This window comes from Chiloscyllium plagiosum, chromosome 28 (assembly GCF_004010195.1).
Source record: "Chiloscyllium plagiosum isolate BGI_BamShark_2017 chromosome 28, ASM401019v2, whole genome shotgun sequence".
Lineage (NCBI taxonomy): Eukaryota > Metazoa > Chordata > Chondrichthyes > Orectolobiformes > Hemiscylliidae > Chiloscyllium > Chiloscyllium plagiosum.
This window is the reverse complement of record NC_057737.1, coordinates 40,101,572-40,118,725: the sequence shown is the minus strand read 5'-3', so window position 1 is coordinate 40,118,725 and position 17,154 is coordinate 40,101,572. Positions and strand designations below refer to the sequence as shown.

Here is a 17,154-nt window from a genome sequence, read left to right as displayed (position 1 = left end):
CAGACAGTGCAATCCTTAGCCCATATGGAGAGACCTTTGTGCTGTCAATGAAAGGAGCCAGCAGAAATATGATGCAATGCCCCATGTACATTGGATGACTGCAAGTGTAGCTCTCAAAATACAATAAAGAGAATAAAGAGAATAAAGATCTTACCCTGTAAAGCAGCATATGCTTTTTCCAATGATGTTATTCTTCTAGGTGCTTGAATTTGGAGAAAGCAGAAAATAAAAAAAAATGCAAGAATCAATTTCAGTTACAAGTTACAAGCAGACCTCTATCAGAAAAACAATAAAATATGCAGCTCCTGTTATTTTACTTTGACATTTCTGGTTTCCCTCCGATCGAAAGGATGTTATGAAACTTGAAAGGGTTCAGAAAAGATTTACAAGGATGTTGCCGGGATTGGAGGATTTCAATTACTGGGAGAGGCTGAATAGGCTGGGGCCATTTTGCCTGGAGTGTCAGACGCTGAGGGGTGACCTTATAGAGGTTTAGAAAATCATAAGGGGCATGGATAGGGTAAATAGACAAGGTCTTTTCCCTGGGGTGGGCGAGTCCAGAACTAGAGGGCATAGGTTTATGGTGACAGGGGAAAGATATAAAAGAGACCTAAGGGACAACTTTTTCATGCAGAGGGTGGTACATGTATGGAATGAGCTGCCAGAGGAAGTGGTGGAGACAGGTACAGTTACAGCATTTAAAAGGCAGCTGGATGGGTGTATGAATATGAAGGGTTTGGAGGGATGTGGGCCAGATGCTGGCAAGTGGGACTAGATTAGGTTGGGATATCTGGTTGGCATGGATGAGTTGGACCGAAGGGTCTGTTTTCGCGCTGTACATCTCTATGACACTATATGGGATCGATCCATTTATTCAAACTCCATGTCATAGTAAAGTGAGAGCCAGTCTCACTCAGTGGATTATTATGCACCATACAATGATATTTAATCATCTTCAAGGTGAACCTGATTAGACACTTCATCAATCAAACCAATGTAATGATGGCTGGTTTAGTCAGTTTTCCAGTTCATCTCTGCTGAGCCGCCATGCAATGTTCCATGTGTGGTTCAACTCACCCAACTCGGATAAGCAATTTGCAGTGATTTACAATCACGACTTCCCAGGGGTGTCACATTAACTGGGGCTAATCACACTCAGATTGTGCCTCTTTCAGATTGAGGCAGAAACAGCTTTGACCTCAGACTATGATCGCTGAGTTTTTGTTCAAGGAACTTACTGGAAATAAAACAAGGTCCAAACGAATCCTGTTCCAGAGAACGTTCACACAACTAAGTGAAGTTTTATTCCATTCTGGTTTCATTCCCTATTAGATACTGAAAGATTTCATGACCTGAGGAGCACTGGCAAGCTTTTGGAATTTGCTTCAGTCAAAGGTGCCCACAATTGGATTAAAGAAACCCCACCTGACAGTGACTTATTGTTAGAAATGCACTGAGCAACATGCTTGTGAGGATGGAATACCTTTTAGTTAAATTTAGTTTATTGCGTAAGCATCTATGCAATTTCAGTCGGGTAGGAATTAGGACTTGGTGCAGGAAAGGGCACAAACTGTGGTAAGTTAAACAAACTGAAGTTCTGAAGTTGAAAGTAAGGAGATTGTCTTGGAGACATTGAGAAAAGTCAAATTAAAGGCATGGATGAGACTACCAGCACTGGTGAGGTTTGGGAGGAGTCAGAATGAAAGTAGATAATACAACCCCCAAATTCTTGTGTAGTTCTTGTAGGATGAACGGACACTACAAATATTTAATGGCAACCAAACCTCTCAAGATTTGTAATGGACAAAGGAATGGGATTAGTGCTATCACTACAAGCCATGGCATTTTGGAATACCGCGTTCAATTCTGGTCTCCCTGCTGTAGGGAGGAGGTTGTGAAATTTGAAAGGGTTCAGAAAAGATTTACAAGGATGTTGCTGGTGTTGGCGGAAATGAGCTATAGGGAGAGGCTGAATAGGCTGGGGCATTTTTCCCTGGAGTGTTCGACACTGAGGAGTGACATTATAGAGGCTTGTAAAATCATGCGGGGCATGGATGGGGTAAATAGCCAAGGTCTTTTCCCAGAAGTGTGGGAGTTCAAAATTAGACATCATAGGTTTAAGGTGAGGCAGAGGATGGTGCATGTATGGAATGAGCTGTCAGAGGAAGTAGTGGAGGCTGGTACAATTACAACATTTAAAAGGCATCTGGATGGGTATATGAATAGGAAGGATTTAGAGGGATATGGGCTGAATGCTGGCAAATGGGACTAGATTTAGGATATCTTGAAGGGTCTGTTTCTATGCTGTACATCTCAATGACTCTATGCCATTTTTTCATTGGACAATGGAAAACAGATACACGTCATGTTAACAAGGAGAGTGTAGTGCTGGAAAAGCACAGCAGGTCAGGCAGCATCCAAGGAGCAGGAGAATTGATGTTTCGGGCATAAGTCCTTCATTAGGAATCTGATGAAGTGCTTATTCCCAAAACATCAATTCTCATTCTCCTCGGATGCTGCCTGACCTGCTGTGCTTTTCCAGCACCACACTCCCGACTCTGATCTCCAAGCATCTGCAGTCCTCACTTTCTCCTATGTTAATAAGGATGCTGATTGGCTAATTGAGCATACATGGGATTTGAGGATGGGTACTAAAACATGCTTCAGGTCTGGGACAATTAGTCGGCAATAAAATAAGGCCCAAAGAAATTCTCAAAACTATTGTGAAATATTCCACAAAGACAAGAGAATACAGAATCGCAAAGTGCATAGGGTTCACCCAATGTCAGTGCCAGCTCCTTGCTCTGCAACCCATTCCATTCTCCTGGCTTTTCAGTACAGTCCTGTCAATTTCCTTTTACAAGTTATCTTTGAAACTGTTCCCACCATCCTTTCAGGCAACCCATTGCAAATCATCATAACTCATTCAGTAATAGCAAAAGAATTGTGGTGAGAATTTTGTTAATTCCTTGAAATCTGTATTCTCTTGTTATTAACTGTCACTGGGAATAGTTGCTCGTTGGAACAACTACTCATTTCAACAGTTTCCCCAAGATCTCATAGCCAAATCAGCTCATTCTTAGTGTCTAAACAAATAATACCAAAGAACTGAGTATGCTGGAAATCAGAAACAAAGTCAGAAATTGCTGGAAGACCCCAGCAGGTCTGACAGCATGTGTGGAGAGAAAGCAAGAGTTAATGTTTCAGAACTGAAGTTCTGAAAGAAGGGTTACTGAACCTGAAACATTAACTCTGCTTTCTCTCCACAGATGCTGCCAGACCTGCTGAGCTTTTCCAGCAATTTCTGATTTTGTTTCATTTTTACCATTTATTGAGCTTGTATTCAGAGTCAGGAAACTGCGAGTTGCTCTGCCTGGTTTTTTTTAAACAAAGAAATAAGTTCTGTTAAATGCATTTTTTTTTTTTAACAATGTTGCCTTCTGCAGTAGATACATGGGATCTGAAATCCAGAGGCACCCGCACCTGTGCTGCAGCACATTCTTCAGGTATCGACTCACAAGACGACTTTGCAGACTACATCAATATCAGGACCACTGAAATCAGGTCGTGGCTGCAAAGTCTCAAGGTATATAATAATCTAAGTAGAGTTGAGGTGAGGATATTGTTTCACAGGCTTGTCCTGAAGAAGGGCTTATGCCCGAGACGTCGATTCTCCTGTTCCTTTGATGCTGCCTGACCTGCTGCGCTTTTCCAGCAACACATTTTTAAGCTCTGATCTCCAGCATCTGCAGTCCTCACTTTCTCCTTGTGAACAGCAACATTGACAGGACTAAAAACTTACCTCACCCACTTTTTTTTCCAATCACCAACAATCACTACATCACATTTCATTAAAGTTTAACTACACTGCACTACCCACCTCACATACTATTAGCTGTCTACTTCAACCACTATAATCTCTGGGTAGCTTGAAAGCCTCTCACTAACATACACTACCTACCTTGCAAGAGAAGATGGCATGGAATTCAGAGTAGCAGCTTAACTGTGCAAGAGGGAGATTCTCACTTCCTGAAAGAAAGACTGCTTGCCAATTCTACAGGCTAGGGCTGAGTTGCACCAATGACTATGCAACAGCATCGTGTGTTAGTAAAACATGACATAAAAGCCTCCAAGACTTTTATAAATGGCAAACGTAACCATGATTGGGAATGCCTGATCCCACTTCTGTCATATTCCATTTCCATTGTAGGAACAGCCTTCACCTTCAGTGAGAGAGTTACAAGTTTATGCAGTAGCGATAAAGGCCATGAAGGGAGGAGATGGTCTAGAACTGTCAAGTTGTATGGTTAGTTAAATTGTTAGCCCTTTACGAATTAGATAAAATGCCTACCCAGATCAGGGAGGATTGGAAAAAAAATCTGTTCTGAAGTAGTTGCAATAACTATTTCTTGACACTGTCACAAGGGCCACCATTAGACCATTATTAATATTCAGCTGCTTTCAACAACCTACAATTACCCTAGCAGGGGATCATACATTTATAGATTGAGTGACAGCTTAAAGAGGCTGTTAAAAGATTAACTACCTTTGATCTGGGTTTCCGAATACAAGTCCGTTTATTTAATAAGAAATTAAGTACTTGAGGGTCTTTAGATGTGTTGAATAGGCTTTCACGAATGGAGGTTTTAACACTGAAATGAAGGCTGTTATGCATATTTAAACATTTTATTTCACCTCCACGTGGTTCTTTTTGTCTGCTTTTGGTACCTAGCTGTAGAGTTTGCACAGAAGATTTATAGGGCAAAGGGTGGCGGGTAGGGGATAGACTGGCATACATGAAGCATGGGACTATTAGTGGGTGATGAGTAAAGGTTAGAGGTCTATTTAACAAAACAACTGGGACAAAATCCCAGGAATTAATGTGGGTGTTTTAAACAGTCCAACTCAACACTTGGAAGCCCTGGTGGTCACCCCTTGTCTGTGCCTGGGGCAGGCAGCTCTGACAATATCCCACAAACCCCCCTTCCCAACTAAAACAAGGCATTTCTCCTTGGACACATGTAGCAAATCAGGAACTTTCCCGATTCAGACAATTCACCTCAGTAGCAAAAATCTACTGCACTAAAGTAAAAGAGGTATTAAGAAATATGTTACAGGAGGAAAGAGAGGCAGGGAAGTGAAGAGATTCAGGGAGGAAATTCTACAACTTCGGACCTTGGCAACAAAAGGTGCAGCGCCAACAGTGGAGTCGTAAAACTGGAAATGCTGAAGAGACCAGAACTGATAGTGTGGATTATGGGATTGGAGGAGATTTAAATTGAGTGATGGTAGGTCAGCAATTAGAGGTGCGAAAGGTAACTGGTTGTGATGTCCCAGGATAACAATCCAGAATCCACTTCTTCCTACCATAGGCTAACTCTTGTTCCTTTCAGCACTGAGAATGCGGAAGACCTTGTACCACCTGAAAAAGTGTAGGCAAGTCTTCAGAAAGAAGTACTGTCACCCAACGAGATTCTCAGAACCAGCCCAGACAGTGGCACACTTTCTGCACAGTATGATTTACTGGACCTACGTTTACAGGAGCTGGGCAAGGGCGATGGGATGGCATAGGTACTAGCATACCAATGGGCAAGGCTACATGCTGACTTCACTCTGCCGGACGTGGTCAAAGGGTCCAGGCTACCAAAGGGGCTGGTGGGGGTCAAGCTGGAAATGACAGAAGCATTGGGCAGGCCACTAAACAAAACCTCACGCACAACCTCCTGGGGTAGGAAGGAGTTCAGCTCCAAATTCTCGCAAGACTTCAGACAAATCATGGAGCTAATACTTCACAATATGGACTGAGTCGTCAGCTCCATTAATACCACAGTGGAAGCCACTGTTATGCTGCCTGCTCAGACAACCTCCTCACTCAGAAGGGAGGAAAGAGTAAAGAACTTCAATATTTATATTGTGCTGCTCACAATCATAGGGCAAAATGTTTCGTAGCCAATGGATTGCAATGAGTAGTCACTGTTGGAATGTAGGAAACAATTCAGACAGTTTTGACGAAGCGTCATAGATCTGAAAGTGTGACCCTACCTTCTTCATTTCGTTGAGTATTTCCAGCATTTTCTGTTTTTATTTCAGATTTCCAGCAGCATTTTGCCTTCTGAGGATCTTGAAGTTCTTTTGCAGGGACACAGGCAGCCAGCGGCACTGGGTGAGGATAAGGTTGATGAGTGTGCAGGCCTTGTGGGAAATGCAGAGTTGTGGATTAGCTGAATGCGTAGAGGGTGGAAGCAGAGAGGCCAGTGAGGAGGGCTTTAAAGAAATCACTCTTCACGATGAAGATAAAGTGGGCCTGTCAGGTGGTCCATAACATCAGGGAGCACTGAAGGCCTGGCACCTTGCATTCTTGGGCATGGTTCACTAAGGTCTGCTCCATGCCCAACAATGCTCCTTACACATGGCAGTGACAACCCGAAAGATTCAGCCCCACAAATGCCCAGAAAAATTCAATCATACAGGTGGCCAGTAGTAGACCCCATGAATAGAATGGACAGAATCTGTGGGGAGCTGTCTTTCCAGTCACAGGCTCTTTCCCTCTTGCACTTGTTGCTCGTAGGCCCACAGTAAGCAAATAAGAGAAGCAGCCTGCAACTGGAAGTGGTGGACGGCAGCAGTGAATGAGATTGCCATGTCCCCGGCGGTGGGCGAGAAGCAAAGGGACCCTTGGGGTGGGGACATGACGCTGCGAAGGGGAGTGAACAGCTGCAAACAGGGGAGAGCAGCTGCCAACAGGAAAGATGGGCTGCCAATAAATGTCAGAGAGGATGCTGTAAAGAGGCTGTAACAAGGGAGGAAAACAAGGAACTGGCAAGGGATTGTGGGATTGTACCAGGGTGGGGGAGGTGATGGACAGATAATGGGAGACAGGAAGAGAGTCCTTAAAGGGGAGAGAACAGAATTAAACCTTTTAACTGTAGAATATTCAGCTATCTGGGAACCAGGAAAATTTGAATTCACTAAAGTAATGAATGTCTTACAAATGACTGGAGTCTCTAGCTTATGCCTGAAGTAGTTCCAGGTCTACTATATGGGGGAAATATAGCAAATGCTATTGGAATGAACAATTAAATTGGATAATTTAATATTAAACAGTTTTATAATCAGAAAAATTTGCACCAAGTATTATCTATCACATCTCAAAACATTTCACATATTGTGAATTACTTAATAGAGTGACCATATTAGAGAAATATGCATCCATTTAGCTGTGACCTCACAGTTCACACAAACCATGTCCATAGCCTTTTTGTGTGTAGAAGTGTGTGTCAGTGTCACATCCACAAGACATGGAGAGAGATCTTCACAGCTTTTCAAAGTGCTATTTTATTGTTTACATTCTAAAGTAGACGTCTCTGGAATAAACATGGCTTCCGCCAATCACATGATTCAAGTTGACGACAATTTCTGGAAGGTTCTAATCAGCAGTTACCAGGACAGAGCTCAGACTTCATTATTCTTGCAGCCAGCAAACACAAAAGAACAGTAGAGGCTGCACTCCCCAGTAGTGACTGAGAATGAAAGCTGTCTACCAAAATCCAAAATACCTGAAGTGGCACCAAGAAACTAACATCTCTCTCATAAGAAGTCCAATAGGTTTTGACTTGGCTTGGAAGCTTAACCAAGTTATGTTGTGAAGGTGCTAAAAGCCACATTCATCACTCAACTTGAATACTGAACCCCAGGCCAGAGGGATAGAGACAAATATTTAAACTGGAATTGATTGCTTCATGGAATCATCACACGTCTAAAGCCCCTCTGCTCTTTGAAAGAAAAACTTTAATAATGCATTTGCCTCAGTCTGGTTTAAAAAAATCCAGTCCTTCATTAACAACAGTTTGCTAACAATCTAATCAGTGACACCATAATCAAACATCAGGCTTAGCTAAGCTTAGTTCTCATCCAAATCCCCTTCAAAACCTCGTTTCAGAAGAAAATGTCTTTGCCTAAAAAGTAGACAAAACCTATACACCAGCAACTATTGTGCTGTACCTTCATCAACTATACAGTGAATTCCGTAACTTCAGCCAACTGCACCCACCTGAATCTGAGCTCTTTCCTGAAAAGACCTTGACTGGACAGATTTTTGGGACTCAGACAAAAAATCATGTCAAATAACCTTATTCAAATTATTCTTAGCTGGAAACGTTTTCCTTTCTTTGCCACCCCCCTCCCCCCTTACTTCCTTGTATGCTTCTATATGCACATGTTGTGACAATCAACTCCCAAGATTGAATGCGTAATTAAAACATACTTCAGTCTTCAGGCTAAAAGAGAATTTGTTGTGGGTCTTTTTTAAATTGAACTTAACATAGATAGAGTTGGGGAAATATATCATAGCCCAATTCCAAAAGAAAAGGAAGAGATATTAAAAAAAAACACACACAACCTCTGGACAGAGGATGGGGAAAAATAAAATAAATTATCTCCATTTCCCATTCATAGCAGTTAAGTTTAAAAATAATTCTTGCTAACATATCCTTATGGTTTTGTGCCAATTTCAGTACTGTAGTATCTAGGAAATGAGTGCATCCCTTGTGTGTGTTGTGGTTTCAAATTTAATAGATTGAAGATGATTACTGAGGATAATGATGATTTATTCTAGTTCTACATCTGTGCAGGTGCAAATATCTTTCAATACAAATGCAGCAGGTAATGTTACTATATGCTTGCATTCCCTCATGAAAGAATGAGTGGGATTGAAAAAGGAACTCTTCAAAACTAAATCTTAGCCATGGAGGAAATCAAAAGTAGCCCTCGAGAAAATCTCAGGAAGAACCCTCAGAGGAAAATACTTTGACCCCTGATAGCCAATGTGCATTGTGTCTGAAATTGTAGTCGAGCACAGAGCATAAAGGCAGATTTGTGTGTTAGACTGATTTGATGCTTCATACAAATTATGGAAAGCTCTGAATGGCCTTTTAATGGTTCTTATCAAATTTGCTTTAAGTACTCTCTCATTTAAAAAAATCGACTTGTCTTCCTCCTTGAAAATCCTGTAGAGCTTTGAGTTGTTTCTTAGACCAAAAGAGCTTTAAGTATTTCTTTAAAACTATTTCCATCTACTACATCACTTTCTTGATCCAGGGATATTTCATGCTATGATATGTATATATGGGCATTGCTGTGTTTTAACAATGTTATGGAGACAGTGACAGAGGGAGAGGTTCAGAGGTGGTGGTGAGGAGAGGTCCAAAGAAAACATGCAACCAGGTTAAGATGGTTTTTGTGCTGATTTAGGATTTGTCCTCATCTTGCCTATCCAAACAGGCCCCGATACCTTGAACCTGGAAATAATGGAAGATGCTTCCAAGTGGTAGAACATATTCCTGGCGCAATTATCACAGAATAAGGATCAGTCCTGCAGCCATACTGACAAAGCAAATCATAGCTGATAGGGTAACCTTTGAACTCTGATTTCACCATGTCCTTCCAAGCCATATCAGATAAATTTCCATCCAAACTTGCCATATTTGCACACGCTATTCAAGCCTTTCATTTCCACACAAACAGCACAACATGGCCCTGTAGTAAAACCCTCACTGAGAACAAGATGACATAACCAGACTTTCTGCCAACAAGTAATGTGAATGGTTCAAGCACCAAATAATCTGGTCCAACAAATGACATTGGCCATTTCCCATGGTTTTAACACACTGATGATGTACACTGCAGCCTTTTCCACTAACAACATGTGGGATTTTCCCAGATGACCACGCCTGGTTACTTTTTGGTATGTGCCAACTCTGCCAGCTTGTGGTGCTCAGTAAGGATTTTATGAGGTAGGTCACTGTCACCAATCCGCCTTTGTCTTGGGCTTATCAAGTGATTGGTGGTGAAGGATACACAACTGGACAGTTTCTACAAACTAGATACTGTTGGATAACAAGACGTTTATTCCACAATAGCAATAAATAGAACTACATTTGATCAGATATAACTATAAGGACCTTAGGAAGCTCTTAGAAATCCACAAGATGGAGTATGGCTCCCATACACTGTGTGAGATATTAATAAAACAAGTGGAGCCAATGTAACATGAGCATTAACTCCTTTAGAACCATTCCCTTACACAATGCTTCATGCTATCCAATCTCAAATTAGTGAGCACACTGCATTTCTAATTAGACCAAGTATTAGTGTTCATCAGAGATGTTGAATGCATGAACCTCAATTTCTTCTTTTTGTGAAGATATATTTTGCATGTTTTCTAATTGCTAAATAGGTTCTGCTTCCAAGTGGGGAATGTGAGATAGTGCTCACTATCCCTAGGGACAGAGGTGCTCCAGTGCTTACTTTGTAGGGTCAGTAGATGGCCCAGCGGCTACAAGTGCTAGCTTCTTTAAATTAATCCTCGCTGCATTACTTGGAGCAAGTCAGTGATCGACAGTGGATGGTGCACCAGCTCCTTCATACAGATAAGTCCCTGCCATGCAGCTGTTGCTGGGCTCAATCTGCATATCCACAGAAGAACAGCCCAGTGAGAGACAGTGCCCAGCTATGCAGTGAAGCACAGCCCATAATAATTCCAGCAAATCATGCTGAAGTTTTATTTCTGAGCTTTATTGCTGTCCACTTCGTACAGTAGAAGACTTAGTCTTTCATTGGTCAGGTCTCCAGCACACAATCCTTTATGTGAGGATCAGATATATTGTCAGCTCCCTCTGTCTCATGTCTCACTCAAAGAGAAGGTCAATCTTGTGAATGTGCGCTCTCAATGGAAATCTTCACCCACCACAAGTGCACATTGGGAATATGGGCTTGGAAATTTGTGACCTTCTGTGTTTCTAGGATTTGTTTCTTGACCTCATCTACACCAACGAGGGAGAACTGGCAGTGTAAGGGATCTGCAATCACCTTCTTGGATCCCATTCCTGAACACCAAGGATCCCTCTTTACCACAGTCCCTCAGAGATGGCAATGTTATGGATTTACGATGACCACTATGATTTACTATGATTTCAATACAATGGAAGGTGATAGTAACTTTGTGTCCTTACCAGGTTTGGGGATGAGTCCTTGGAAAGGCCTGTAAAATGACAAAAGCATACAAGTTTTACAAGATTGTGAGACCATTCATCAGAATGTAGTGTGACTGAACCTGTTAGGACATCAAGAAAATAAGTCTAAACGCTACTTGACTCTTCAATCCTGGTCAAAAACTCATTAAGATCACAGTCAATTTGCTGTCTCAATGCCACCTTCCCACAGTATCCACGTTATTCTTTGACTCACTTACACTATCCCAATTTTTTCTTAAGACAAGGAATTTTGGGTAGAATTATAATCACTGCAACTACACTGATGCCTGGAGTGCGGTGTGCTATTTTTGTCATGTTACTAAGGAAGGATGTACCTGTCCTAAAGGAAGTGCAAATATGAACAGATTGGTTCCTGGGTTGAGTGCATTGCCTGACGAGGAGAGAGCAAGTCGACCATTCCTTGGATATTAAAACAATGAGAGATAATCTCATAGAAATAAATAAATCTATCATCTCTGTATCAATACACTCAATGACTGGGCATCTACCACTGTCTAGGTTGAAGACTTACAACCCCTCTGAGTAAAGTAATTTCACCACGTCTTGGTTCTAAATGGGTGGCCCCTTATTCTGAGTCTGCGACTGTCAGTTCCAGACTCCAGTGCCAGGGGATATATCCTCCAGCATCCACCTTTAGGTTTCTTGCAGATTTTATATGTTTCTGGTGAATCAGTGGAAGAGTGGAGGCACTGGACAGCCCAGGTTCATAAACCATTTCAAGCCATGACAAAAGTGGATACGGCACCAAAAACTAATTCAAAGAGTATGCAATCTAGAGATCAAAACGTAATTCTGAATCTATGTAAAATGTTAATGAGACTCAGGTTGGGATAGTGTATATAATTCTGGTTTTTACACCATCAAATATTGTAACAGTGGGGAAAGTGCAATGCACGTTCACTTGGATGGATGGAGAAATACTGATACAATGAAATATTTGGTAAATTGTGTTTTTTTTTTGTCAGAGGGTTATTTTGATAGAGATTACCTGGTTATGGTGAACTTGATTTTGTCAGCCACGGCCAAGATCCTCTCCAGGTTCTGGGATCCGAATGTGCAGGGTTTGCGAAATGGAATGCCAGGTGGAAGCCCTTCGATTATAACAGAGCCTGGGTTGCTTTTTATCCGTTTATATGGAACTTGCACGGGATATTTTATACCTAAAGCTTCACCTATAAATAACAAGAAGCAAGGCTATCACACTTACAGCTCTGCAATGTTTATAGAGTGTACAAACCAACAGAAACAAGGTTTGGCACAGATGACTGGGACACAGAATGATGTCACACACGATGCATTACCAAACTCAACTGCTGTGTTGAAGGGAGCACCAAGCAACAGTTAGGTAATTCTCTACCTCCTTATTCAATGGTCAACAGTGAGGAAATAAAAGCACAGCTTTAACATTACTAGAGCTGAGACAGTCTAGCTTTATGATTAATTAATAAGCATCTGCAAAGTAACAATTAACTTTGAGTGGTCTTAATCAAGGATATGGAATTTGTAGCACTGTTGAGAAACATATTGAAATATGAGCTTAGAAATTATTACTGCGATGCTAGCAGTTTAATATGCAACTTCATTGCTCTGTCCATTTTGTTAGCAGAGACATTGGGTGTGTTTTCTGCTTGGAGAGACACTGCTGCAGTTACAACAGTACAAACCAACTACATTTCAAAAGTACTGGGGTGACAGTGATGCGCTTTAAAACATTCTGAGGTTGTGACAGGTGCTATACAAATACAAGATTTTATTCTGCCTTCCTTCCTTTGGCTAAGTCGGAGTCTCAGTCTCAGTTGAGAGTGTGGTGCTGGAAAAGCAAAGCAAGTCAGACAGCACCTGAGGAGCAGGAGAATCGACATTTCAGGCAAATGCCCTTCAATGAGGCTTGTGAACCTCGAGGGTGGAGAGATAAATGGGAGGGGAAGGTAGCTGAGAGTGCAATAGGTGGATGGAGGTGGGGGTAAGGTGAGGTCGGAGAGGAGGGTGGTGCAGATAGGTGGGAAAGAAGATGGACATGTAGGACAGTTCATGAGGGTGGTGCTGAGTTGGAAAGTGGGAACTGGGATAAGGTGGGGGGAGGGGAAATGAGGAAACTGGTGAAATTCACATTGATGCCATGGGGTTGAAGGGTCCTGAGGCGGAAGATGAGGTGTTCTTCTTCCAGGTGTTGGTTGGTAGGGAGTGGTGATGGAGGAGGCCCGGGACCTGCATGTCCCTGGCAGAGTGGGAGGGAGAGTTGAAGTGTTTGGCCACAGGGCGGTGGGGTTGATTGGTGCGTATGTCCTGGAGATGTTCTCTGAAGCACTCTGCAAGTAGGCCTCCTGTCTCCCCAGTGTAGAGGGGACCATGTCGGGAGCAACGGATACAGTAAATGACATGTGTGGAAATGCAGGTAAAACTCTGATGGCTGTGAAAAGCTCGTTTGGGGCCTTGGATGGAGTTGAGGGGGGAGGTGTTGGCGCAGGTTTTTCAATTCCTGTGGTGACAGGGGAAGGTGAGAGAGGGATTAACATATTATAACTCAATCCCACTGATTTGAAACGACTAACAGGTCTGCTGTTCTTATTTAAATTCATTCTCCAACAACATAACAGTGCTGAATGCAATCCTTCCCAAGTCTCCATTACCATATTTGCGATTAAACAGGTCCTGGACTTGCTCCCGTAGATTATTGGCAATGTCCACTCTTGTGAGCTTTGCATCATAATTTTCTGCAAAATAAAATGTTCCAGAACTAGAGTTGCGCTCCACAGATCATAGAATCCAAAATACAGATACCCACCAGGATCCAACATCCCTATAAGTCACTGTATAAGATCCTCGAGCAAGATCACACTGATTATTGACTTGAGTTTTACCTGGTCATAACAAAGAAGATGGGGTTACTGGTACTTGCACCACCCTAGTCAGAGGCCTAGAGCACTGGATTTCGATAATACATTTGACAGGAGTTTATTGACTCGTTTCTGGGACACTTTATTTCTTTGGTGCTTAACAATTGCCACAAGCTCAAAGCGTAAGAACTGGAGCAAACAGCAATTCAAATTGCCTTCAGCAAGATCCCAGGGCAGTGCTTCCCAAACTTTCTCTCATTATGATCCCACCTTAATTCCTTAGATCTTGGGTAATCCCAGAATCACTGGGAGCGATGAGAGCTGTTCAGCAATTTGTAGGGTAGAGTTTCAGTTGATGAATGGAGGGGTTGGGGGCATTGACTGACAAGTTGGAAGTAGAGAAACAAGAATTCAGCTTGGTGGTGGGGAGGGGGTGGGGGATGGAAATTGATGCATTCAGATAGGGTTTTGATGCACAAGCAACAATCAGGCCCGACAGCAGTTCATTAGGGAAGGCTCAGACCAAACAAAAACCCAAGGATTGCAAAGGGCCCCCCCGCTTGAGGGGAAAGGAAGGCACATTTTCCATTAGTAGAAGAGTCGATGACCAGGGACCATAGATTTAAGTTGAGAGATAACAGGCCAAAATAAGAGTTGCGGAGGATGTTGGAAACACACTGCCTGGAAGGATGATTCAGTCAGAAACTCTTGTAAGATTTAACCTCCATTTAGACAGCCTCCAGGCTGTGTGTGAAAACCTGAAAAATGGGATTAGTGGAGTCAGGTCTTTGCAAACTCACATGGACATGATGAATGGCCTCTCACTGAGCTGTAAACCTCTACGAGTCCTGCCAGATATCACTCTGAGTTCCACGTGAATGCAGTGCTGCATTACAGCTCACAACCAAAAAATCTCAACCTCCCAACCCCCAATACAGAGTTTGGGAAGCCCTATCCTAGAGGCTAGATGGACTTTCAAGTCAAACCCAGCCTTGGATAATGGATACAGTTTTATTCTCAAAAGGAAATGGCTGCAAGCATACTAATTCGATCAATCATGTTGTGTGGTTAACTTTCAGCAATAGCTATTACCAACCTGCCTGTCTGGATATCTACTGAATATCAGCTGGTATCAAAGTCCCTAACCCTTCCAACCCCCTCTGAGCTTGCAGTGGTTTCAGGCGACAAGCTGCACTGGGATGCCTAGGCTGCAGCTTACTCAAATCCCAAGTATAACAAACCCCTCAAAAGCATTCACCATTTCATGCATTTCTGGATTAAACACCACTTTGACACCCAGCTGAACCATCCCTAAGCCCCATGTATAGGTAAAATGTCATCGCAATCAAAGAGAAAATGAAATCATTCTTGTACTAAAAGGACACAGTTTCGCACTGTGGGTGTGCAGCCAGCTGACAACTGTGATATGAGCCTTCCCCAAACCCAAATCACACGTGGAAGCCCCAGCATTAGCAAACCTACCAACGCACTCGTTTTTAAATAAACTTTGATGGCACTGTACCAGAAATCCCCTCTGTGCTTTTAACATATCTATGAATACATTCACCTCCCAATCAGTAAAGCCCAACCCTTGCGTCTGTTCTACAGGAGCGATAACTGCAGAGAGGGGCAGGGAAATGTGCAGAAAAAGTCAGTTCAGAATTAGGATCTGCGCTTTTGCTGAGTTCATTCAGGTAACCCCCAAATACAGGCCAGCACTTGCTTACCTGGGATTGTCACTTCAATAATGTTGAGGGAATTGTTCACCTTATTTCCATCTGAATTTGTCAGGTACTTTACTGTCGTCTTGTCTGGTGTTTCTAGCATAAATAAAAACTGACATTAGACAGGAGGGTCAGATTGTGTCACCTGTGAAATATCAACTCTTCGTTTCTCCTCTCCCCATTAACTTACATTTTGTCCCCACCAAAAGTTTCCATCTTGTCTTTACCTGTCACTAATGGTGGTTTTTATGAAAAGGCGAGAAAGGTACATGAGAGAGGAAGAAAAATAGAAAGATCCAGGCCTGCAGTGTCATTCTATGTGTATAAGACTGAATATACAGCAATCATTTAGTCTCAGTAGTAGCTGAATTAACTCTGAAAATTCTGAACAATGCATGATTCTTTGAGCAGTTTTAGCAAAGCAACACCTGAAAGCCATACGTCTTCAAGATGTGGAGTTAAAAGAGCAAAATACAGCTTTTCTAATTGCCTGATTTTCAAGTATTTTACGGAGAACAATGTGGAGTGTGTTACCAGGGTGATTCACGTAACAGTAGCCAGCTAATAATCAAATATCCCATTGCTTTAAAACATTTCGGCGTTATCATCACTTTACTCAAGTTTCAGTCATGCTGTGAATATCAAGTTTTAATTCTTCTATTTCAGAATACAAAATTGTAGTTTTAGGAATTACATTATTATTTTTTATGTATAAATGGAAACACCTAATTAAGAAATTGGTATGCACCTTAAGTGAGTGCAAATCAAACAGACATGAAGTTAATTACAGTTAAAATCTTACTTATGTTTATCAGTAAGGTTAAGTGTTCGAAGTGTGAGCACCAAAGAAAGGGTGACCCATTTCTGAAACTAGACTGTCTATCACCATCGACATAAAAGCAGCTAAAAGTAGCAATTCTGAGAAAGAGGGTCACGAGACTCCATTAGAGATACATATCTGAGTGTTGAATGGAAGATAACTATAATTAGTGTGCATTTCTGTTTTAGAGTATCTTAAAGCATAGTAGGTTGTCATGGAGATAGGCTGTGGTGGTTAGATATTCCACTGTTTGATCATTGCATCCCTGGCTACTGCACTGGAACAGGAAGTCGGTGCCAGCAATATCGTCAACATTTGCCTGGAACTGAGCACCCACTTCACCCACAGACAAGCATGGTCCTACTGATGCTGGCCACTCAACTGAACATTCACCCTCACCATCTTCAGTTGCCACTCTGTTTGATGCCCTACTCATTGCTCCACACAGCACTACACTCACTTGCATGACAGCTGCTTTGCTCACCACTCCCTTGGCCATCCCATTCCCTCATTCTTGAGGAATGGTAAACAGTCAAGCAGTGGGTCATGAATGAAAAAGGTGGCTCTGAGGAGCTGGGAGTAGGATAACCAGAGAGATAGTGAGTGGGGCAGCCAAGTGTTGCCAATAGGGCAGTAAAAACATCACAATCACAGGATTTGAACTGAATCGATTTGAAATATTCAAATACATTTTGTTGGCACTGTAATTGTTAAAACATCTT

At 42.2% G+C, this 17,154-nt stretch overlaps 1 protein-coding gene across 7 annotated transcripts in view; it reads right to left on the bottom strand.

Moving 5' to 3' along the window:
* gtf2ird1 (GTF2I repeat domain containing 1) overlaps positions 1-17,154 on the bottom strand; it is a 210,664-nt gene that overhangs the window by 34,284 nt on the left and 159,226 nt on the right. For 5 of the 7 annotated variants that reach the window (XM_043718735.1, XM_043718734.1, XM_043718737.1 and 2 more), the window contains 6 exons: positions 15,616-15,708; positions 13,682-13,765; positions 12,040-12,223; positions 11,010-11,038; positions 6,043-6,192; positions 155-202 (listed from right to left, as the gene is read on the bottom strand). In XM_043718735.1, coding sequence (XP_043574670.1) covers positions 155-202; positions 6,043-6,192; positions 11,010-11,038; positions 12,040-12,223; positions 13,682-13,765; positions 15,616-15,708 — 588 coding nt within the window. The remainder of the gene's footprint in view (positions 1-154; positions 203-6,042; positions 6,193-11,009; positions 11,039-12,039; positions 12,224-13,681; positions 13,766-15,615; positions 15,709-17,154) is intronic. The other 2 variants (XM_043718738.1, XM_043718741.1) reach the window with 2 other exon arrangements.